Here is a 25,119-nt window from a genome sequence, read left to right as displayed (position 1 = left end):
GACATTTGATGAATCCTCGCAGAACTAATGCATTTTTACAATATCTACAGGAGCATGCCTAAGGAAAAAGGGACAAGTGGGGAAAAGCACTACACGTAAATACAACAACAAGTTTTTCCAAACAAAAGATCGATGAGGCATCTTAAAATCTCAGTGTTTCTTGTCTTAAATCAAATTATCGTCAACCGGTAGCACAAGATTTCGCACACCCACGAGTCCCCAGTGATGAAGGGTTCGCATCCCTCAAAACAATTGCTGCAAGGCAAGCCATAATTGAAAAAGCCAAAAGCTCTTCATGCTCATAAAACAATTCACAAATTTAAGCAGAGGAATAAAGAACAGGAAAAACTAAACTTTTCATTCAGATTTGTGTTAATTCATATAGATGCAGTTTAGAAGCATCTGGCCATGAGTGCACTTGGCTTTTGTCAGATCTTTGCTTTAAAAGTAAATACACTGCTGAAGGACGGTGAGCAAGAAAATTAGAGAAAATATATAATTCATTAAAAACACTTGAGCACCAAGCTCAGCATATTAAAATGACTTATGAAGGATCAAGTGATACTGATGTCTGCTGAAAATTTGGATTTGCCATCACAGGAAAAAAAGACATTTTAAAACATATTAAAACTAAAAAATAGTTGTAATAATTTTCACAATATTACTATTTTAACTGTACTCATCCTTTCTGTTAAACACAATGTAATTATTCTGAATAAGAAACTCTATTATACGGTAATCAGTGTAGCACATTCATATAGTACTAATGCCAAATCAACTAGTGTTCACTTGAGCTTGCTAGTAGCATGAATATTACCGACTTTGTGAGAAGATTTAATCAATTGAGATCTGCCTTCAGGAACTTCAGAAGTTGTTAGGAGAAAAGTAGATGTTATGAAAAGACTGGCAAAGCTTTTAACCTTCTACGTCCATTAAAGTAAAACGAAAAGAGCGTGGCACAACCCAAACACTTCTAAGGTCAGCCCATCTTACAAAACCAAGCAACTGGATAAAAAGGGCATTTGTAAGAAAAATGACCAAGATGCCAGACAGACTACATGGAATTCCAGAGCTGTTTGAATTAAAGGGGGAAAAAAAAACTGTCTAGACAACAGAGTGTTAAGCATTTGACATCTTATGCCTCTTTGGGAGATCAGCCAGAAGAACTGTCACTGTTGAGACAAGCCAACATGAAGTCAGCCTGGAATTTGCTAGAAGCCATGTGACAAAATATGAAATCTAATTGGGAGAATATTTTGTGGTCTGATGAGACTAAACTTGAGCTCTTTGGCCTGCAAGTGAAGTGCTGTGTTTGTCACACCAAATACAGAGCAATAGCAAAAATACCAAGCAAGACGGTGACAGCGCCATATTCCGTGGTTGCTTTTCAAGTAATATGCAATATATTTAATAAAGTATACATAATACTTGACAATACAGGCAAAACCTTGAAGACAAGCCGAGAGGTAAATACTTTTTGTAAATGAGAACTTTTAATAGAGAAATAAATAAAGGTAAAAAAAAATAATAATAAAATTAAGCACTAAAAACCCTATAGCATTTCCATCAATACTCCCAAAGTGATGTGGTATTGCAAAAGTAAAAAGAGGTTCTCTGGCCATTGCTGAACTCAGTGGACCTGTATGTGATCCAACTGCTCCTGCAAGCTATTTTCTTTGTTTGGGAAAGGGCTGAGTGGTTTGTGATGGCCAGTACTCCAATAAAAACACTCGGTGGTGGGAGATTTATCTGAGAGCAGGTGGTCTCACAGACATCCACACCCATTCGGTTCAGCTTGGTATCCCACTTACCCCTCCACTAATGTCCTGTTGGCCAGACGGATGCAGTGCTCCCATAAGACATTGGACACAGGCAGAGGAATCCGAACTATTTTCGACACATCTCCCAGTCTCTGGTTAAACTTCTCAAACTCCTGCAAAAAACAGATGATGATACATGGGTCAATGTCACGCCTCTCGTATTTTGTTTGGATCCATTCATTAATAAAAAATGATTCATAATTAAATACTGAAAAATAATAAATGAACACATTACAAATGGAATTCATATGTGGAATGACTTGAGCGCACCTCTAAAATAATGTCAGGGCTATAAAACTCACACACCACATCGAATATAAAGCCTCAAAAACATTATTTATGGATGAATAATTCACAATATTTCTAAAGAAACACAAAAAAAGCTAGTACACTTAGCAAAGAAAATAGATTACATTTTAATTGGACACATCACAGGATTTTGAATTGAAAAAAAACTTTTGATAACGTCTTTTTTGTAATTACATGAAAGCCACATTTACAAACAGACAGTTTCTAAGAACTTTGCATGTGTTTTAACCTAGATTGCATTATAGGGGACACTCTTAGCTGTCACTGATTACACAGACCATCTCTGCATTTAATAAAAAAAAGTGTTTTATCTTGTCATTATACATTACTATCACTCCATTCTCCTGTTTGATACTATTTAGTGCTTTGACACAATCTGTATTGTTAAAAGCGCTATATAAATAAAAGTGATTGATTGATTGACCCTTAACCATTTAGCGTTGAGTCCTCCCATGTGTGCAGTGCCTGCTGTTAACGGTTCACCTTAATCACAGCGTTCTTATTGGGTGGTGTTGGAACCATTTGGATGAGAGGTCATGAACGGGCCAGAGGTGGTTTTGTTTTAGCAGGCTGTACAAGTGCAGAAATCCCAACAAAGGTGTAAATTAATCGCAGAATCAGAGAAGCGGAAACAGCAGTCTATAAATATTCACTGGATCCATACTGACGGACCAGGTTGTCAAACCTGCAGGATCCAGGCTATACAAAGAAACTGTCTCTGCAGTGCAGATGTCTCGATAAAGCTGTGCCACGTACAAAAACCTGCACCGTGTAAGCCGGCTGCTCATGGAGGTGTTGATTCAGCTGCGCTCAAGACCATTTCTCTTTCACTGGTGACAGGAAAACCCGCCCAAAACTTTCTTAACGCTATGACATATGGCTCATTTGAGAGCCAAGGACTACATGTACTGTGGGCTCGCACCTTGAATGTTGATACAAAGCCAAGAGCGCTAAAACTGCTGTGCAAGTTGTCTGAGTTATTTTGCTACCTTTAATCTTCTGAATTAATTTTTAAAATATAGAGTTTATTTTACAGCTTAGAAATATGGTTTTAAGAAGAACACAAAAGTGCTGGTGTCTAGATTACTGTTTCTCAGTATCTGATTATAATTTATAGTTCCTGCAAGAGACAGTGTAAGAATTCATACCAAGAAACTAATCATAGCAAACATAGATCAGATTATCTGCTCTCAGTCATGTTGATAAGCATTAAAGAAAACAAAAAGGTTTTTGATTTCAAGTCTTGCAGTGGAAAAAAATGCTGTATGATAAAACACACACAAGGTTTAACCCACATTCTAAAGAACTGAAAAGTTACTTCACTTCACTTCTGGTTTAAAAAAACCACAATATCAACTCTCTTAAATCAATCAGCAGAAAAAGATAAGAACAAAAACCTTCAAAGTTGTGCAAGATTGGTGTGCAATTATTTTTCTTACATAAATGCACCCTTTCACTTCACAAGGCCTTTATTAACCCAATGGAACTGTGTGGAGTACTTGGGTTTTTTTTAATGTTGGATAGATGCACTTTTTTGGTCTTCAAAATCTCAATCACCATTCACTGTCATTAAAAAGCTTAGAAGAGTCAGGACATATACATATACACACACACACACACACACACACACACACACACACACACACACACACACACACATTTGTCTGAAAGAAGAATTTCATGTACATCTAGGATGGTTTAAGGGTGAGTAAATCATGGGGTAATTTTCATTTTTGGGAGAACTATCCCTTTTAGAAAAAGAATCTCTTTTAATATATGAATTTATTTTTCCCCTATAAAACAAAAGTCAAAGCGGTCTAATGTCGTTTGGTCCAGACTGACTTGCATTGTTTGTACAAAACAGCTGAAAAATTAGTTGAGAATGGCATTTAAATAACGACAGAATTTTCATTTCTGTAAAAAAAAAAAATAACAAAAAAACCCCCAGCTTACTTCAACCTATAGAAAAAAAAACTGGTTCACTCAGTACATGGCAGTTAGAGACAAATAACAGTGCATTCCTGCTCTATAATGCAGGCAGCTAATTGTGACATTTACTAATACATATAGGCAAACGTCCTTTATGGGCCCAGGCACATGGACGCCATTTTCTTGGTAATTTTAAATAGAGCAAGTGTCAGTGTGAGTCACTGCAGTATTTCCACAGTTACATAATTAATTCAGTCAACTTGGCAAACCCAGACAAATTGGCTTCAACAAACAGACTTGGCACAGGGTTACACTGATGGCACCAGGAGAAACGACCACAGCGGCTTCACTCAGCTTAGCGGGCGCACAAAGGTGAGCCTCATTTCTTCATTAGCAGCCAAGCTCCATTACATTCCCCGTAAAAACTTTGCAGCTCGGATCAGGAACTTATGTAAATCCACATGATTATGCATATTTCGGGTTTCATCGAGCTTCCTCAGCAAATAAGCCAAAGAGATAATTCAATTGTGAAACCCCATCTGCTCTCTGAGCCTTTTTTGTCTCAGTATATGCACCAAGCCATTCAAATCGCTCCCTAACTCTATGCAAAATTCATACAGGCTAATGAGCAGAGGTTACAGAAGAAATGTGGACATGCAAAGGAATGAGACACCCTCAGTCCAGTCAAACCGAACTGAGACATGGAATAATTTTTCCCTTTTAAACTTGCCCCTCAAATTCATGTGACTCCCAAAGTCTGACCATATTAATAATTCAGATCCTGACAAATAATTGATACCGTGATCTTTCAATCCAGAGGAATTCATGAGGCACAGTCATTAGGCAAGAGGGAAAAAAAATTGGGAGGAGGAATACAAATCTGCATGAAGAAAGCTAACCAGCAACCTCAGGGTAAACATATCAATCAAGTCTGCTCGTTGTGGGCATAAACTTGTTTGTTTGCTTCGGTGGAAGTCGCAATTGGACCAGTATATTATAACATAGACGTGGCATTTTCATGCATTCCTAATGTGCTGCATGTGAAACAGCAAGGTGACAGGGGACGGTGACAGCTGTACTGGGCTTTCATTCAAGAGTTCAAATCCCACGAGTCTCTCCACAGCAGCACCCAGAGGAGCAGCACTTAACCTGAATTATCTCACTTTAAACATGCAGCTGTGTGAGTGGGCAAAGGTTCAACAACACAAGGTCCACTGCACAACTACACACTTAGACTTTATTTCAGTTAATGAGAATTTATCGGTAGAGCCAGCGTTGCAATTCATTCAGAAATCAAAGCGATTATAGTATTATGACTCAAAAGTTGGCTGAATTTGTGTCTGTGTATATATGTATAATGTATTATATTATTATTTTAGATATTATGCTGTACCTACAATTTTTATACTCTTATACTCAACTAACCTACATTTATTTGATTAAAAATACAGCAAAAACTAAACTAATATTGTGCAATATTACTACAATTGAAAATAACGGTAGTCTATTTTAATACATTTTAGGAAGAAATGTATTGAAATGTACTATGATGAATAGCTGAATTTTCAGAAGACATTAATCCAGTCTTCAGTGTCACATAATTCTTCTGAAATCATTGTAATTTGCAAAATTACAATGCAAAATTTATTTAATTGAAACACGCACACACTTTATGTAGTTTATTTTAGTTATAAAATATCTGTAAAACAATTTTTGCTACTGTGTGTGTATATAGAACACAGTAACGTATTATCTTTATTTATTTTTATTTTTTTTGGCAAAGCTCCTCAACTCCTATGTTTGTCATGTAAACTATAGATAAATAAGAAACACCCAGGAGCTGATATTCCTCATCTCATCAGTAAAGTCAACCCATAATCAAATCGGTCACTTGAGTGAGTGTTTGCACAGTGTTTGAGGAGTCGCCTGTCTCTCTCAGTTAAACCCAGCATGTCAACCTTAACTTCAGACCTCTGGATAACCTTCTGACACACACATTCTGACACCACACATTTAGATCACCCTGCTTCCTGTCAGGTGAGTACAGCAGATGAGGGGATAGGACATGTCAGCAATGTCCTCCTACAGTGGCAAGACAGTTTTCTTAAAACTCAACAAGCCATACTGTAATTGCCTACAGACAAGGAAAGAAATTGCCAAGAATGAACTATAGATGAAGAAAAGGTTGGCTGGTTTTTACTGATGCATGCCTAAGTGAACTCCCACCTGCTTTCCTCTGGTGTTAAAATGAACAGAAAGGAGGCAACACATTATTCTCGAACATAAAATCCACTCCACGGCCTCACAAACACATTACCTTTAAAAGGACATCCACATAGACGTTGTGCTGTGACATTATCTCTTTAATGTCCCATTTCACTCCCGCCATCAGTAACAGCATCTGTTCGTAATCTATGGCTTTGGCCGCCACTATCCAGTAAATGGGTTTGCGGAGCTCGCTGGCTGTAGATACAGTCTATAGAGAAAACAGCACAGAAAAGGTCACAATTAAGAGTACCTACACATAACCCCTGGCCAAATAGTGAAAAACAAAGTTTAGTATCTCTTGATTATCCAAGATCCAAAAAGAAATATTTAGAATAGTTGAAACGGTCCCACGTACAGTGCCTTGTACTCTGAAAAAAAAAATCCCTAACAGTGTTGGGAATAATGCATTACAAGTAATGTGACTTATAATCAGATCACTTCAGTAGCAGTAACTAGTAGTTACATTACTTTTTTTTTTTTATTATTATTTAGAAGGAAAACGTTACTTTTTCAAACAAGTAAATGGCAGATTTAGTATTCCCTAAAATGAATAAAAATAGTCAAATGCAAACTCAGAATATTATTCAAACCTCCAATAATTAAATATGTTAAGACCATTATCATTTCGGCATTTAATCCCATTAATCAATATCTTTGATCCAATTCAACCACACAAAACAAAAATTTGTGGGGAGTTTTTTTCTGTTATAGCTTTCTTTATTGCAACTTTCTTGTGCTTTATCATATTCTTCATGCAATTTGAGCAAGGGGAGTAATGCAATATTGTTATACATTACTTTTAAAAGTAACTTTCCCCAACACTGATCCCGAAATCCTACTGTACAACGTTACTACTTAATGATATTTTCATCCTTATGATTGAAATATGTTAAAAATTTTAATATAATATACTAAATGTCCAGAAATGCACGTGTTTTAGTTGTTTTGAAAGTTAACATCTCACTGAACACAAAGTACACTTCTTCAAGGCACTGCAGTATATTAAACCTCATATTGTTATAGTTTATTATTCGGTGGTTTATGTCATAAAACACTCCATATCAATCACACACAGAGCAGAGCAGAGCTCACAGTAATCATTTTGAGTCCTCCAGCAAAAGTTTTCACTACACAGTCTATCAGACAGAAGGGAGACTGAAAAGGCTCTCAAATGGAGAAACTGGAAAGGTCATGGTCATAAATATTGGGATGAAACTGACCTGTGAGTAGAACTGCTGAAGGAAGGGCTTCTTGGCTGAAGGCATCATGGTGTCGAGATGAGGCTGGAGGAACTCAAACTGCTCTGCCAGAAAAACTCTACAGAGCACAAAAAAAAGAGGCACAAATAAGAGTGTTTTCTGCATGTTTGCAGCGACACACAATCGCTACATATTGGTTACCCACAAGGAACTGGCTGTGCTGAAAACTAGTTACATTGGTGAAAATGGAGGTATGGTCTGACTAAGAAGTTTGTGGCTTAAATTTGTCAGCCTAACATTTGTTATTTCATTTTATTTTCAGACGAGAGCTACAGACAGAGACCAAGTGCCGTATATGTTATTCAGTATAGTATACTGTATAGTATAATTCTAAAAAGTAATCACCCTCATTTTCTTTTGACTGATATACAGAAAAATGTCAAAATGAAAAATTGGTCAAAATGTAGTACAAATATCAAACACCAAGTAATTAAAAAAAAAAAAACATTTTTGGTGCCAAAGTCAAATTAAGTTCACTGTGATTCAGTGCTTTAAAACAACAAACCATGAAAAAGTCCAAGGGGTGAATACTTTTTATAGACCTTGGGAAATTACCATTCATTATCATAATTTTCTAACTGCTGAATCTATTTTTCCCCCTTCTGTTTTGTCTTACAACCGAAAGTTTTACAATTCTGAAAACAAAGTTAGCTCACAGTCATAAAATCAAAAATCATTTATATTGTCTGAGCAAATGAACTGCATCCAGAAAACTAAACAAAATTTTACATGCAAGAAAACACATCCTCTTTAACTAAGGGAAGAGGTAATTACAAATCATTGATTCCTTCTGACACCAATGGCTGCGCACAACCGGTGGGTACACCGTCAGAACCCACCCACCAACACAATGCATAACGCAGCAGATAATTTATGCTAATGATAGCCCACATACAGAGATAAGTGTTCATTGAGCAATAAGAGCCCAAATATTTGCATATAACACCTAATGAACACTAGAATTGATTAAAAGCAGAATACGTAAATCTATATTGCATGTTGAGACTGCTGAGACATGCATGAAAAATGCAGCACTGAACAGCTATTACTCAGCAGCTCGGTTTCCCAATTTAACTTCATAGAATTAGAAATGTCACATGAAGCATTTGCAAATAAGCACGGTTTTAAATCAAAGAGAACAAAATCGTCACTTTCTGATATACTGGCACTGAATATCACAAGGAAAAGTGGGAGAAGACACTGAATATAATTACCTTCATCTATAGTAAATTACTCATCTCAGAGGAAGCAGACGAAACACTATGTATGCGATCACTGGTTTCATGGATGCCTGCTGTATAACAGTTCTTTTTTACTAATTAAAGACCCCCCCATCACTCGTTTCTTATGCGATACTTCAAAATATGCATTAAAATAGTATATTAATATTTATAACACTCGATCTTGAAAGAGAAAATAGGCGTGTTGTATAAACAGAAACCAGGTTCTGATGGAACCGGGTATAATCTAAGGATTGCATGGTTATGCTTGTATAAACACAGCACTCAGAAACTAACAAGAGACCCTGTTTTGTCGCTCATCGTTCACACCATCATGCCCGCTCTCTGCTTAGACTTTGCAGCCTTCATTGATTATTCCATTAAGAAAGGAAGTGAAGGGGGAGGATTGGAGGGGGAGGCGCAAATAAGAGGTTGCACTGCCACTAACCTTCTCCACAAAAAAAAAAAAAAAGCCTTGGTGGTTTCAAGTGCAGTGCATTCTGAGCATGTATATGTAGCTTTGATGACTCAATATGGTGGAGTTTCAGTGCATCACGTTAAAGCAGAGAGTCATTCTTTCCTGAGAAGAACCTTTTCCAGGCCTAAACTCTGGATCTCCTGATCCGTCTTCAATCTAAGACTTTGAAAACGTTCTTCGGCACAAAGCTTGGCACGAATCAAACGCCATCTGGATGCATCCAAAGCAACTACAGGGAGGATCAAACTCTCTCTGCGAATTTGCAAGGGAGGATTCCCTGCTGTTGCACGAAGGCTTAACGTCTTGCTGAACAATCAGTCGAACGGGATAAAGGTCAGGATAGGAGTACTGAAAGTTAAGCCATGGTTTGGAAGCCCAAGGATGGAAATTCAGGTAGCTCTCATCAGCCCCTGCGGCATCGCATCACTTAATGAAATGAACTCCCCTGGCTGTTGCGAAACTGGTTTAGCCCACCTCTGTAGACTCATCAGGAGAAAAGCAAGGCTTAATGGGGTTCGCTGATTAGATAACAACCACAGTGATATGACTGATTGGGTTAGACAGGCTTGGTTGAAAGGGGCTTCTGGGGTTAGACATTCATCACCTAGCAACAGTAAAGCTTGATCACAAGACAAGAGTCAACCAGCTTTTTAATGTAAATGTGTTCATTTGCAAGTCTCATTCCGCTTCTGCTACAAAGACGTCACAGCTGGATATATGATGCAGATGCCATCTGGCTGCCTCATGTTTTAAAGTGCAGACATTTCTTAAAACACTGATATCTTGATGGCTCTAGTAAGCTTATGCAAAAGGAAATATATATATATATATATATATATTTTTTTTTATATATTATTATTATTATTATTATATATTATAATTTATTTTTAAAAATAATAATAATAATAAAATACTTTTATTTTAGCAAGCATGCATTAAACTGATTAAAAATGACATTCATGTTACAAAACATTTAAATTTCACAAATTCTCTTTTTAGCAACCCTGAAAAAAAAAAAAAAGATTTATTATTAAATTAATTAATTAAACATTAAGCAGCAGAACACCACACTAGCATATTAGAATGATTTCTGAAGAATAATGTGAAATTAAAATAAATGTTTTGTGTATATGTTCTGTGTATACTGTATTTTGGGTTTGTTCTAATTCATTATGATACACCTATAATAACTGTTTATATTCAGACTATTTAGATTGGTTTGGGTAGGAAACCCAGTACAGAGAAGTAGCTCCAATGTTGTTCCACAAGACGCACACAGTTCTGTTTATTAACCGCTAGAGCGTTTACAGACCGCAGCTTTAAGTAAGGCAGTTTATAGTAGCTTACAGTGATTCAGTGGCGACGACTCTCTCAGCCAAGCCATAAAGCGTATCACTAGCTGTCAGGACCACCAGCTGACTGAGATGAGGACTCGGGACCTTCTCCTTCCTTTCCTCAGGAGACGCGTGTGGACCTGCGTTCTCCCCTCCGGCCTCCTGCAGAAACAACAACATAAAACATTTAGATCCTGATCCTGTCCGATTTAAAGTAATAGAACTGAAAACATTCCGCAAATTAATACAATGTCCACTAAAACACTGTCAGCAATCCAAGAATCAGACTCCCGGCAGAATTTATTTAACAAACAAAATAGAAAAGAGGTTAAAAAATATGCTTTTAATTTATATTCAAAAACTGTCCACTTGAAAAGCTAATGTTGGAACTTACTTGCTGCTTTTTTTTTCTTTTTTTTTTTTAACAAATAACCGTAAAAAATAAATTATTCAGAAAAATGTAAAAGAATTTAAAGGCAAAGGTTTTGCTTTTAACAAAATGTTTTGCCAACGCTATTAGTTAAGCCAAAGCCGCTTTTTGTAAGTAAAAAAGGGGATAACTACCTCAAAGGTTTAGAGCTATAATAAAAGTAATGAGTAAATGAGCTGTAAAATGAGAACAAATAAAGCATAAACAACAAATTTAATTTAATGAGGAACTGTGAGTTCTGCCAGCAAATGATAATGCTCCATATGTAAATGAGGACTGTGCATGCTTCTGCTTTACCACCATCCTGAGCCGGCAAAATGTGGTGGTAAGCAGAAACGTCCTTGCTGTCTTCAATAACCATAGAGTCCAAAAGACCAAAGAAAACCAATGATGCAACAGTATGACTCATTAAATGAACAAGTGGTGCTGTATATTTATTCACTTTCACTTTTTAAACGAAATCACATTAACACAAACGCCATATAATTAAACTGTAAACAGTGTCCCAAGAAAACTATTGAATCATCATTTACATTCGCAAACCTGTATTCATCAACATTCGCTACGGAAAACACCAGCAACACCATCCGGATTTTTTTGTGAATGAATGAAATGGAAGGATCACAGGATTTTCATTTTCAGGTGAATTACTGTATCTCTTTTCAATTCAGAGAAAGCAAAAAAAAAAATAAAATAAAATAAAATAAACAATCAGTTCTTCTTCAAAATTTGGGTGTTGTTAAAACAGCTCACATGACCATGAGAAATCATCTCACAAAACATGAAAATTGGTTTGGGATATCACAACATTGCAATGCAATTTGAACTTGGCCTCTCCATCATTAATATTCAAAGCCTTATTTCCCAATATCCTTACACAAACCTATTAAGGTCATCTGTGATTACAGATGAAGTGCTGCCGGTGCGGATACGTGTATAACATTATACATGAATTAATCATACAACTTGATTTGGTACATGTGTAGACATCTCCCTGTAGAATTAAACTGATATCCAATCCTTTCAGCATGCATTGTTTGCAGAATTACAAGAGCATTTAATATTAATTAATATGTGAGTGGGTGGAAAAAACAACAACATTTTTTTTTTGTAGACACATTCTGACCTATTAAGTAACAATAATTTAGCACTGTTACTTGAGTGGGGTAAGATCTTAGGAATGCAACTGTGTAGTAAGAACGTTTTTTTAATTAGAAAGGATGCATCAAATTGATCAAAAACGACAGTTATACTGTTACAATAAAAAACCTGTAAAACTGTAAAATTCAGCTTTGCCATCACAGCAATGAATTACATTTTAAAATATATTAAAATAAAAAATGGTTATCGTGACTATCATATTGTTTTGATTCAAATAACTGCAGCCTGGGGGCATAACAAACTTATTTCAAAAAACATTCATAAAACTTTAAGCACCAAACTGTCTACTTTTCATCTTTCTTTCTTGATAATAATAAAAAATACTTGCAAAGCAAATAACAAGCAATTCAGTGTCAGGGCATTCAGAATAAGGGGTCTATTTACTGTCTGTACTACATTTATATGAAAGATCTGGTGATACACACTGAGGTCGTTTCCTGGCCATCAGTTTCACCATGTGCAATGCACAAAGCAACATTGATCTTTTCTCCACAACAACATAATTATATGGCCACTATAAGACATTCATCCTTACACTGAGGTCAAAAGACATGTCTTTCAAAAGCATATATATATTTTGAAGGATCATACCATGTATTAAAACACTGTCCACAGTAATCAATCCGTTCATGAAATGACCTTTATAAGATCGTAACCTAAAGCCATGCGGAGTACACAAAATCTGATGAAATGTAAAGTGAAATGCCAATTATAGAGACCCTCTTAAAATTGATACACATAAAACGTACACATGCCTAGAATAAAGTATTCAATCCCATTTACTATCCAATCTTTTGTCTGTTTAAACCATTTAACCACAGCGGACTTCATTTTGGCTTGTTTTCCCTTCTTCAACAGTATAAACTTACAAAAAGTCTAAATAAAAGCTGCAGACTGCAGGGAAATCCTGAAGGAAAACCTGACAGTGTCTCCAAGACACCTGCAACTTGGAATATAATTTGTCTTTAAGCGAGCCAAAGTGTAAAAGCCAAAGCTACTTAAAAACAACAATGTTAATGTCCTGGAATGGCCAAGTCATAATCCAGGTCTCAATCCAGTTGATAATTTATAGGTGGACTCTGGATCTTCATGAAACCTGCTGATCCTGAGCAGTTGTGCACAAAAGAATGAGAAACTGCAGTGTCCAGATGTGTCTGACAGAGACCCACAGCATCCACTCAGACTAAATACTTGAAATTACAGGCAGACATTTTTCTCTTTGACATGAAAAAAATATTTCCTATTGATCAGGTGCCACAAAAGCCGAAATAAATCACGTGTGATGAAATAAAATAAAACGGACACTTTTTATAGTCATTGTATATTCTAAAAATAGAATCGTTTATATCCAGCACTCTCCAGTCTCTGGCTGTGTTTGAAAGTAATATGAAAGCAGACAAACGTAACCTGAAAAGTTTTTCTGGCAGAGCAGTTTGAGTTCCTTCGTCTTCATCTCGACAGCATGATGCCTTCAGCCAAGAAGCCCTTCCTTCAGCAGATCTGGTCAGTTTCATCCCACTATTTATGGTCCTGACCTTTGCAGTTTCTCCTTTAAAGAGCCTTTTCAATCTCCCGTCTGTATGCTACAGAGTGTCTAGTGTCTTTGAAACGTGGTGCTTCTGTTATACTGCAGGACCCAGAATGATTACTGATGAGCTTTGCTGTGTGTGTGATTGATGTGGAGTGTTTTATGACAGACCATCTAATAAAGGATTACAACAATATTAGGTGATACACGGTCTGATATACTACAGCGCCTTGTAGAAGTTTATTTAATTTGAGCTCTATGAACTGAAATAATCCTAGTGCACTCTTTCGCTGCAAGTTTTTTTTTTTCTCCTAAAGGCAATCGAGAGACTCTGAAGCCGGAGCTGGAAGATCAAAGATTCAGCTTTTTGGCAATCAGACTAAATGATGTTTGGCGTAAGCCAAACACATCAGAAACATGCCATCCTACCGTGATGGCAGCATCAAGCTGTGAGGATATTTCTCCGCAGCAGGACCTGGAAGACTTGTGCAGGTTAAGAGCGCTTGAGCAATTTAGTTTTCGCTGGAAACTCAACAAAGACAGTGCTCTTTTATTAAATAACCATGTAGTAATTTGTATTTTTGAATAATATACTGAATTACACACTTTATAAATGAAAGGTCTAGTTTAATGATTCGAAACCTGGTGGACGCGGACCAAAAAGATAAGATTATTCATAACAAATGTTAAGTCTGGCATCTGTGCCGCTTCACATTGAACAGCCAAGAATAAAAACAAGAAAAGAAGCGGCGAACAAAAAAAACATTAGGAAATGATTCAGATTTATTCAACCTGCCTACTTGGAAACGCTCACACCTTTTAATAACAAGCACATCTAGCGGTTCATATCGAAATTCCTCAATGCTATTTTTAAAATGCTTGCACGTGATTGCAATAATGCTGTCCTGCTCTCTGAAAGTGACTATTTTTACACACTGCAGTATAAAAGATACCGGCTGACACATTATACTGTTGCAGCAGTATATACCTTAATGCAGCCCAGCCCTAGTAAAAGATAAAATTAATGCAAAACCCTGGGAAGACCTGAAGAAATCCCAGAGGAAAACCTGATAGGGTCTCAAAAGCATGTGCAACTTGGAAAGAGAGTTATCAAGAAGACAATGACCCCAAGCATAAAGCCAAAGCTACACAGCCAAAGGCATAAAAAAAGATATTAATATTCTAGAACATTCAAGTCAGTATCTGGATCTCAATCCAATTGAAAACATATATGTGGTATTAAAATATTAAAAAAGGCTTGCCAATCTCAATGTAACCAGGACTGAGCACAGACTGACAAAAAAAACAAAACAAACAAACAAACCAAAAAAAAAAAATGTACAGAGTATACAATTATTGAACTACTCCTCCCGTGTAAGTTGCATTGGATAAATGAATGAATGTAAATGCGGTCATGTTATTATGCAAACTTTCAGGGCATTCTGAATATGTATTAAGTAAACAATATGCATCAAACATTTGCTGAATGGTATCTGAGGTTAACACTATCCATTGAGATCAACTGTAATGAGGTTAACATTAACATTCTGTTCCTGTTAGAATAAACATGAAGGAGGATAATGGGATTACTAGGCTTAATACCACGCATAAATCGGAGATTAAAGATTAATAAATTCCCTTTGAATTCTACTGCAAAACTTCTCTAACGATGCACCCTGAAATTACAAATGTGCTTAAAACGCCATCAGCTGTAAAATTCACTGAACATCAGAGGTGTTGTGCCGATAATGACCCATAGGATAATCAGCATTGTGAGAAAGATAATAAAAAAAAAAGTCTCCCTAAATGACGGCGTGCAAATGAAGAGTCACTTTGCCATGACTGCATGCCAAGGCACAAACTCAGAACAGTCATTGTTAAGGTTAAATTGTTAAGGTTAAATATATATATACACACACACACACACATACATATAATTTTTTTTTATATATATGCAATTTTTTAATTACTGCATGCATAGCACATTAAACTTGTTTTTCTTCATTTTCGGCAAGAAATTACTTAAATCACACATTTTATTTACGTACATTTATAACGACACACAGGAAGCGCATTTAATTTAGACACCAAATGTTATATAGAAGCCTGTGGAAATAAATGTACCCAGACAACAGTAATTTTGCTGAAGTTTAAGAAGAATTAAACTCTCACAAGTTTTGGTAATGTGCACGTCCTTGCCAAAGCAGGGTTAGAACAAATGAATAAGGTGCAATCATTTACACTTCACGATCATCCTATTAAAATAAGGCTGATATGAAATTTCACAGTTCAGAGTTTTTGCGCTTCCACAGAATATCTGCCTTTGGGAAGTTAACATTATATCGCGCAAAGTTTTCTTACTTTCAGAAGAGCCATGCATGAGTAACTACAAGGATCTGCAGAGGTACATGGCTTAAAATAAAGCTATGACAAAACAGGAAATACATTTGGCAGATAGGCCCGCGTACAAATGCTAATTTATCTGCATATGAATATAACTTTGTGGACTTTGGTGGCTTAGCATCCCATTTAGCATTCCTCTTTTCACACACAGTTTGAACATCTACCGCTAATCACAATGTATGCCGAAGAGATACCACAAACACTACTATATAAACATACTATTTTGGAAAATGACATTACTTATAGACTGTTTCAACAAACAACAACATAAACAAATGTTACCGCGTATGCGTGCTTGTGTGGCACTAACTTAAATTCCAGTAGGCATCCCAATCGATAACAGCAGCTAAGCTATTTCGATAACAAGCAAAAAAGCTGCATAAATCAGGCAGATTTATTAAAAATGCTAATTCATTCTCTGCCAGCAGGTGCTTTAAGTGCAAAAAATGGAGGTTTCACTGCTAACCGTTGTAGGCAAAGCAGCTCTGAGCTTACAAACGCTGCCTTACATGCAGGATGAAATGAAAATTACATTTTCTAAAGATAATTTTCCTTCAGACATACAGTGATGTAAAAATACCCACGTTTTAATAGATGTATGGGAAACGCATCTCACAGCACATTAACCCGAAACCAATTTCATTACTCCTTAGCTGCATTTGTAACAGGCGGCACTAACCAAACCGATAAACAGACACCGACCGGAAGTTAAATTAGGACCAGGTGCGTGTGCCAGATAAAACCATCTATAGCGTACTGTGAAAGAAGTCTAGAATGATAACTATGCCTCTTGCTGGTAAAATAAATAATCTGTAAAACAGGAAGTGCATGGCACACCAGGGTGCTACTGAAGACCTGTTTCATCTGGGAACTCGTCTTTTAAAAGAGAAAGCTGCCGTTTATGGACATGAATTCAACAATCTCTACTCACCTATAATCATTTCAGCATCATCTATAAATCATAACCTGAAAAAAACATCCGCAGACCTTAAAATAATACAGAATCTACTTTTCACCCCAACATCCAAGACAGGGGTTACAAAATTAGTCTTGTTATATCATTTTGCAAGTGTAAAAACACACACATAGGAATTAATTTACAGTGGGAAAAAGTATACGCCCCCATAGCATTCTCCATTATTGTCTATTTAAAGAATTGCCTGATTTCAAACTAAAAGTGATGTTTGCAGTCAGCATCACCACTTGTGAGTCCTGTTCATCACCGTGAAGGAACCTGAGCGCATTCTTCTATACAAAACTGCTTTAACTTTGACAGATTGGTAGCTCTTCAAGCATGAACAGGTCCTGTCACATCAGGTTCAAGATACGACTGTGACTAGCCACTTTCTATTTGGTTTTTTTCAGCTGTTCAGGTGTGGAATTACTTCATTGTTTTACATTACTGCTGCTGTACTCAAATATATACTGTATATAATTTTTTTTTTTAATTCTGGGAATATTTAAGTCTACACTACATCTTTTTTTTTCCTTACATATGTTGTCTTACTGTATTTTGTACTATGGTGAAAGCATTCCGTGCTCACCATTACTGCTCAACAATTGTTTCCTTTGAAAATTGTTAAATTATTTTCTGTCATAACTGAACACGACACAGATGCTGCCAACAAAGATGGTTTTAAATGCTGAACAGTTTGTCTAGATAGCATGTAGACAGTAAAAGACCTCAATAAAAATGAAACCTGAAGAAAAGAAAAAAGCGATTATCTTTAGCACTTGAGCTAACAATATTGGTGGTTAATAGCTGGTGTAGAAAGTAAACCAGACCAGGAGAAATCCTACCATGATTTGTCATTCTGGATGCATTAAAATGTGCCATAATTGTCTTCTCATCAGGCCCTAAAGCTACCTTTGAGCTAAAATATAAAGGGAAAAGCGGTCATCAAACAAATATTCAAAGAAAAAGAAAAATCAATACCTCATATCAAAATGGTAACTTTTTTTTTTTTTTTGAAATTTTGGTTCACTACAAATAAACTGAACTCAGGCTTGGGATTTATTAAAATGAAAAGAAAAGAGACACAGAGAAAGAGAGACAGGGGGGATGGGGAGGGGGAATCTGATAACACACAAGTGAAATACTAGCATTCGCCACAGCCTCAAAATGCTTAAATCTAATCTGCTTCTAGAAAGGGAAGAAAAAGGCCATGAGTGGGAATGGTAAGGCCAGGAATAATCCATTTCATTGTGAACATGGCTGAATTTAATTACAAAGCCCTCACAGTGGAATACGAGTGGCCCTAAATGAAATGAATAGCTCACACTTATCTCAACTCTGCGCAAAATAACGATGAAAAAGAAAGGCTTATATCGCACTCTTTTTAAAAGCATCATAAAATACGGTCCGAGATAAAGTGGTATTTCAGTGTTGCGTGAAAACTGTTGTTAAATTCCAAGCGACTTATTAACAATCCTGTGTAAATGAGGTTAGATAATGCATGTCTAATTACAATCTGCTGCATTTAAAAACGTTATGTGCAATCATTCATTGGTGATCAGTTGAAAGCCAACTGCTGACCCAAGCGCACTCATAATAATTCACAGCATAGTGATTTAACTGACACGCACTTCATCAAGTGCTTCAACAACATCAACACGCAAAATACATATTCAATTAAGCATTATGCAAAAGCTCAAAGTGTCAGGCTTCTGACATGGCCGTATTTAAAATATTGACTGACAAACTAGACGAGGGAATAGACACCAATTAATTCGCACCAAACCAAATGGAATCTCTTGACGCAGGCACATTTGATCGCATTATGCATTTATGCCTATTAAGCTTCTAATATTGACATTTGGGACAGTGTAGGAAGCTGCAGACTATCCCTTTATGGCTTTTAGGACAAAAAGGTAAGGCCACAAACTGCATTGTTCTTTAGTATGATCTTTTGTGTTGTGCACCGAGAACTTCAATTCTCAGCCAGTCACTTTAAAGTAGAGTGAAACACTTTGTTGAAAATACAAAACATTTACACATCTATCACATTTGACCCTGGACCACAAAATCAGTCATAAGCAGCACTCGGATATATGTAGCAATAGCCAACATTACATTGCATGGGTCAAATTTTCTTTTAAGCCAAAAATCATTAGCATATCAAGTAAAAATCACATTCCACAAAGATATTTTGTACATTACCTACTGTGAATTTACCAAAGCTCAACCGTCTATTACCAATATGCATGGCTAAGCACTTTATTTGAACAATGTATCCCAAATATTGTCCTATTTTTAAGCTTATTTATTTAGCTTTCAGACGATGTATACATTTTCATGACCCTTATGACTGGTTTTGTGGTCCAGGGTCACATTCTAATAATATCTGCATTTCCTTTATATAATAGTGTGTCCTAACAGAAAACAAGCGATTTAAGGTCACTGGCCAGGTTAAACTTGAAATACATCATAAAGCATGTGCATACATGCCAATCAAACAGTGCACAAACAAAGCAAAAACATTCACAATACTTCTATTAATAATACATTTTTTTTGTGATAAATGAAGCATAACTTCAATTGGATTAACAAATATAAAGAGCAATCCTCTTCTTTTGTCATGGAAATGTCATTTGACATTTTTATGTTACATATTTAAGTGTATTTTACTTTGTTAATTATGTCTCACTCTTGAAATAATCTAACAAAATAATAAATGTTAACATTCAATCTTTAAATTAATTTCAATAATAAATTCCTCCAAGCTTAAATTGACCTACTTTCTGCAAAACCAAAAATATACAATATATGTACTTTATCGAAGAACATGTTTTCGTTCAAAATACATAGGTAAAGTAGTTAATATAGAATAAATGATAAGTGAATCCTGCTGCAAAAAAAAACACATGGAGGCTGTCAAATAAGAGGCAAAGTATAACAAATTTTACTAAAACATGGCTATTAATAAGACACCAGTGAGTATCAGCCTAAGCATAAATGTATAAAACGCTAGCTGTAGAATTTGCTTTAGGCTTTAGGAGGAATAATGAGACCATTTTCATCATACCATTAAAATACATCATTTCAAAATGTAACTTCCAGAAAAAGGATTCCACAAATAACAGAATTCTCGTGTGATTCATATACTATATGTTTACTGTTAGGCAAGGTTAAAACACAAATAAATAATAAATAATAAAATAATAAATCAGGAATAGTGTGAAACGTCCTTTATGTTCAAGGCATCTCCTACGCTAACACCTCTTAGTTCAACACTGATTATTTAAACAGTTCTGCTGATGTGATTCATTTTTTAGAGAGAACGCTCGCAGTGCCAAATCTGGCACTCAAACTGCATGCACAATCCCATTCATCTCTATCCAGTCACAGTCACAAGTCCCCTGAATCGCTCTGCTCATTACAGCCTTTTCCAAGACAAAAATCAGACTAAATCTGCCCGACTTTCTTCTAGCATTTCTTTACACCTCCCTCCTACGTTTCACCCAACTGTTTCTCACACAGAGTGCTATGTTTCCTTTGGCCCCAGCTGACCTCCTTCTCTACTCTTCATTTAGTCCATCAGTGTTGAGCTAGCATCCTCACGCCCGTGTGGGAGTACGCCGGGGCATTGTCACACAAATTAACTCTCTGTCTTTGTGTGTGTGCGCCCCACTCTGGTCTGGTAACATTGACAGAACAGAGAGCTCAGCCCAGTAGGTCCCCATCACTGTGTCTGGCTGTCACTTTAGTTTAGCAACAGGCCCAAATGGCTGTTATTTGCTTGATTAACTAGAGCCCGCTCCAACCAGGTGGTATTTGAACCCATAAACTAAACAGAGTGGTCTGATTTTGTCAGTTTCAGACACCTTGATTGGTGAAAAACAGCACTTGTCCGCATAAAGAGTGCCATCTTTGTATTAGATGTTTCGCACAGTGTCTTCAGCTATGCGTGATGCATTTTAGGTACACCAATAGTTCATAAAAACCTGAAAGGTTGCAGGAAACAACATAAGCAAAAGAAAAAAAAATCCAGTTTATAGGAAATCCAATATTTATTGTGAGAGTCCTGCAACCTTGAGAATTTCTGAGAAAGGTTACAGGAATAAAATGTTACTTATATTACCTTGATGAATAGAGAATTTCTTGCAGGTTAAAGTAGAGCATATTTTGTAAATGAATTCATTTATTTTTCCTATACTGAGCACATAAAATATCAAACACATAAAAATGTTCAATGAACACTTATTTATTTTTGGCTCTGGTACAGTAAATAAAGGCTAATCGTTTAATTTTCAAACAACTAATATTTTCTCATGTAGTATTTAGTGAATATAAAGTATGGAATATAAAAACATAAATCCATCCTTTATATTTAAGGAACTTTGCTATTAAAAAACATTTGAAAATTCCTGTCCTGATTAATTCTGTGGTCTCTTTCCTGCCGCACGATAAAAAACCCCACTTCAAATCAATCTTGAGTGGCTATTTATTTACTTATTTTGTAAGTAGGCACTTACCATCTTGATCACTCGGTAGGGGTTTATTTTGTGGTAATGAGTGCCTTACTGAACTGTTAATGTAGTGCGAAAAGCCATTTTGGTAATTATTGTTCAAAAATTCAAGATGTAGGGTTGGGTCATTGTAAAAATCTGCAGTAACACCACTTTACACAATTAGGAGGACATCTGTGCCACAAACAAATGCTGTAATATTAGGATTATCTATCTATATATTATCTAGATCTTCAGACTAAATGTACTGAAGCATAGATAAGGCAGTGCTGAGAGTAGAACATTTTCAAGCCAACAGCTCACAAATTACAGGCTTAATAAAAAATTAAAAAAAAGCTCTCAAAATAGTAGCTACTGGTATCTTTGACATCTTCGGCAAACATGGCTCTACTGGTATGTAATTACTCTAGTTTCAAAATTGAAGAAATGCCTGGAAATGTTGGGTTTGTGACATTCTCATTTTCTTGAGCTGATAACATTTGTGTCCTTTGCTCTTTTAGAGATACACTGTGCTTATTTTAGAAGTAACAGAGAAACACAAATATAGTGAGACAAATCTCTACTTTCCAGGACACTACTACTACAAAGATCTTTCTTACAAAAGAAGAACATATGGCAGATACCGCCAACATTGTACTACATATTTCTGTGGTATATCCTCAAAGCCTTGGCTTTGTAAGTAATATTTTCTGCGGCTACGATGGCATTCAAGGCTTTATACCCACAAAACTGTTCTTAATCCTTGTGGATTTGAGGTCTAACATTATAATGGTATCAACTGTAAAAAAAAACAGTGTACTTCAAACATGGATCAGCTGGAAGCGCACCCAGTTAAATTTTAACTGTTGTTGTTGGGATTCGTCTGTATTGTAGAAGCTGATATGCTGCAAATAGAATAATTAGAGCTGTGGTATGACATGCTCGGGTCTCAAATTATCTTTGAAATGCAGTTGGATTCGAAAACATCCACCTTGACACTGAGAAAAACATGTCAGGAAATGTTATGTTTTAATAATGATAACCTCAAGTATCTATGCACTGATGTATCTAAATAACACCACTCATCTTTAAACAATCTTTGGAGTCACACACATGCAGTATGTTTGTGGTAATGAAAAACATCTTGTCTCTGTAATGTCAAATGAAACAGATGCTTTCCCCAAGGTGCGCCATTCATAATGGGCTCTTCCGCTTGTAAGTATGTTTACGATGCACTGGCTTTAAAATTACTTTGATTCCTTATTCTCAAGGGTTTCTGTAAAAAAACAGGGCAGAAATGTCAGTTGGCAATTACTGTCAAATGCATTTCTCTACTCATTTCTTCTTCATCTCCTAATTTGTCAAATTTGTTTCTCATTAGACAGGTGTCAAACAGAATTAGAGGCCTCATTTGCATGTGTTGTGTCAGTTCTTCTTATCCCTGCGTTACAACCTCTTAAACGTCCATTTCTTGAATTTACGGGATGGGGTCTTGAGGAAGAGGCTCTGTTGCTTCGTTGGGATGGAGGAAATCAAATCAACAGCTTATGGAGCTCATAAAGGAGGTTCTTTGAAATAGCAAAGATAAATTGAAATGGTCACATATCCCCTGAGGGAAAGTCACAGGCAACAGGCTGTCGATTTAGGAATTTGTGCACAAGCTGATGTACATTCTTCTGGCACTGGACTGATACTCCAGAAATAAATCTCAAAACCTTAAAATAAACTAATTATGTCATGTACATTATACAATAATACATTTAAAAGTGAAATATAAAATAAAAAAGAAATAAAGAAATGGTTATGTGAACATCACTACCATTAACAGTGTTAACTGAACTAAATATATAAAGTATATGAAGTAAATAAAATAAAATACCTGTCAAGTTTAAATTTGTCTTAGTAATCTTGGTCAGCCTAACACTGCAACACTGTTTGAGGAGATGGGCAGATGTTTTCAATTGTTCAATGTGTAAAATGTTAGAGTTTTTCCTTTCCTTTCTTTTTCCCCCCTATTTTTCATAGTATATAATACAGTATATATTACAAACTGGCCAGATCTCAAACAAACAACAGAACAGCACACACCGAGGATACCCTAAGTCTGCTGGATCTAATCCTGTGGGAGAATCATGGAGGCAGATGTCCTTGTGGACTGCCATAAACACAGGGGAGACAGAATGTGGGAGGAAATAATTGATGCTTCACCCTGAGCAGCTATCATGCCAGTCTGCGATATGAGCCAAGTCACAGTGTGCCGGCTCCCACAATCCAACCACAGGCTTAAGGTTAACCGCCAAGCTGTTGAATGAAACTGAGCCATGGTAGACAGCTGACTGCCAGAACCTATGTGACCTGAGGACTGCTCCTGAATGAAATAAAGAACTGCTCACTTTTATCTGATTTCAGACTGAACTGGATCAGGACCGATGCCACAATGCAACAATCCTATTAGGATAGCTCTGATTGGGTGAGAACACACTTCTTTTTTTTCCAATCAAGCTCAACAGAAATAATCTTGTCTGCAAGCATGTTAAGACTACTGGATTTTTACCACCAAAGCTCAAACTGATCTTTGTAGGAGGATCTATGGCTGGAGTTCAAGTAAAGTCCCTTTTTTCCAGCAGAAAGCAGTGAAATCGATCTTACTGAAACGAAAACAAAAGTGATGGCAAGGAATCAAATAAAATCTTAGTTTGTTCTCTTGTACATACCGTACAACCTTGCTGAACACAAAAGCAGTTACCAACGCTGTTCACACAAGGGGTTTGTTGATGCGGTAACACCCACAAACAGATGCTCACACACCTGAACACAAACATGTAAGGTAATAAAAGCTAAAATGCAATGTTTACAGAGTGCTTCACAGAACAGCGGACCGAGGGACTGGATGGCGTCGCTGGAGAGCGCTAATCAGAGAACTGCAGCTGGCCTGAGGGACAACCACTATCAGATCTGAAACTGAAGCCTTCAGCACTGCCCAGTGGACACTTCACCACACACCAAACAAAGACAGGTAAACACACTCGCTGTCTCAGGCTCTCTTCAAATTGAGCTCAACAGCAGGTTTCTGGACGTCTGAAGAGATTCTCAAGCGAAGCCACTGTTACCATGTAAACGAGAAACCACACCAGAAGAGCTCAACAGAGACCTGACTATTGTCATTTATACTTAGAATTAATGACTCTAAATTAATAGCTTCGTACTGTACCATACTTTTTACTCAGTTACATAATTCCAAGGAAGTATTACAGAACAACAAATAGAAGATAAGAAGAATGAATGATGGAAGGAAGGACAGACAGATAATAACAAATAGAAGATCGAAAGAATTGATGGAATGACAGACAGACAGATAGAGAAATAGATAGACAGATAACAAACACAAGATAGACAATTAGACAAAAGACAGACAATTATTAAATTCCGGAACATTCAGTAAACAGTGTTGATGATGTATATTTTGTACAGGCAAGCAAATGAAGATAGTTAAGAAAGTTAAGTGGTTTCCCATAGAAAACCGTTATAAGTA

General features: G+C 36.4%; 1 protein-coding gene across 2 annotated transcripts in view; it reads right to left on the bottom strand.

Moving 5' to 3' along the window:
• The window catches only part of vps50 (VPS50 EARP/GARPII complex subunit), a 102,097-nt gene that overhangs the window by 4,806 nt on the left and 72,172 nt on the right, over positions 1 to 25,119 (bottom strand). For both annotated transcript variants that reach the window (XM_043217854.1, XM_043217855.1), the window contains 4 exons: positions 10,631 to 10,779; positions 7,547 to 7,643; positions 6,376 to 6,534; positions 1,812 to 1,933 (listed from right to left, as the gene is read on the bottom strand). In XM_043217854.1, coding sequence (XP_043073789.1) covers positions 1,812 to 1,933; positions 6,376 to 6,534; positions 7,547 to 7,643; positions 10,631 to 10,779 — 527 coding nt within the window. The remainder of the gene's footprint in view (positions 1 to 1,811; positions 1,934 to 6,375; positions 6,535 to 7,546; positions 7,644 to 10,630; positions 10,780 to 25,119) is intronic.

The sequence above is a fragment of the Puntigrus tetrazona genome, chromosome 19, assembly GCF_018831695.1.
Source record: "Puntigrus tetrazona isolate hp1 chromosome 19, ASM1883169v1, whole genome shotgun sequence".
NCBI classification, from domain to species: domain Eukaryota; kingdom Metazoa; phylum Chordata; class Actinopteri; order Cypriniformes; family Cyprinidae; genus Puntigrus; species Puntigrus tetrazona.
The sequence above is the reverse complement of the archived record's forward strand: the minus strand, read 5'-3'. Positions and strand labels throughout refer to the sequence as shown.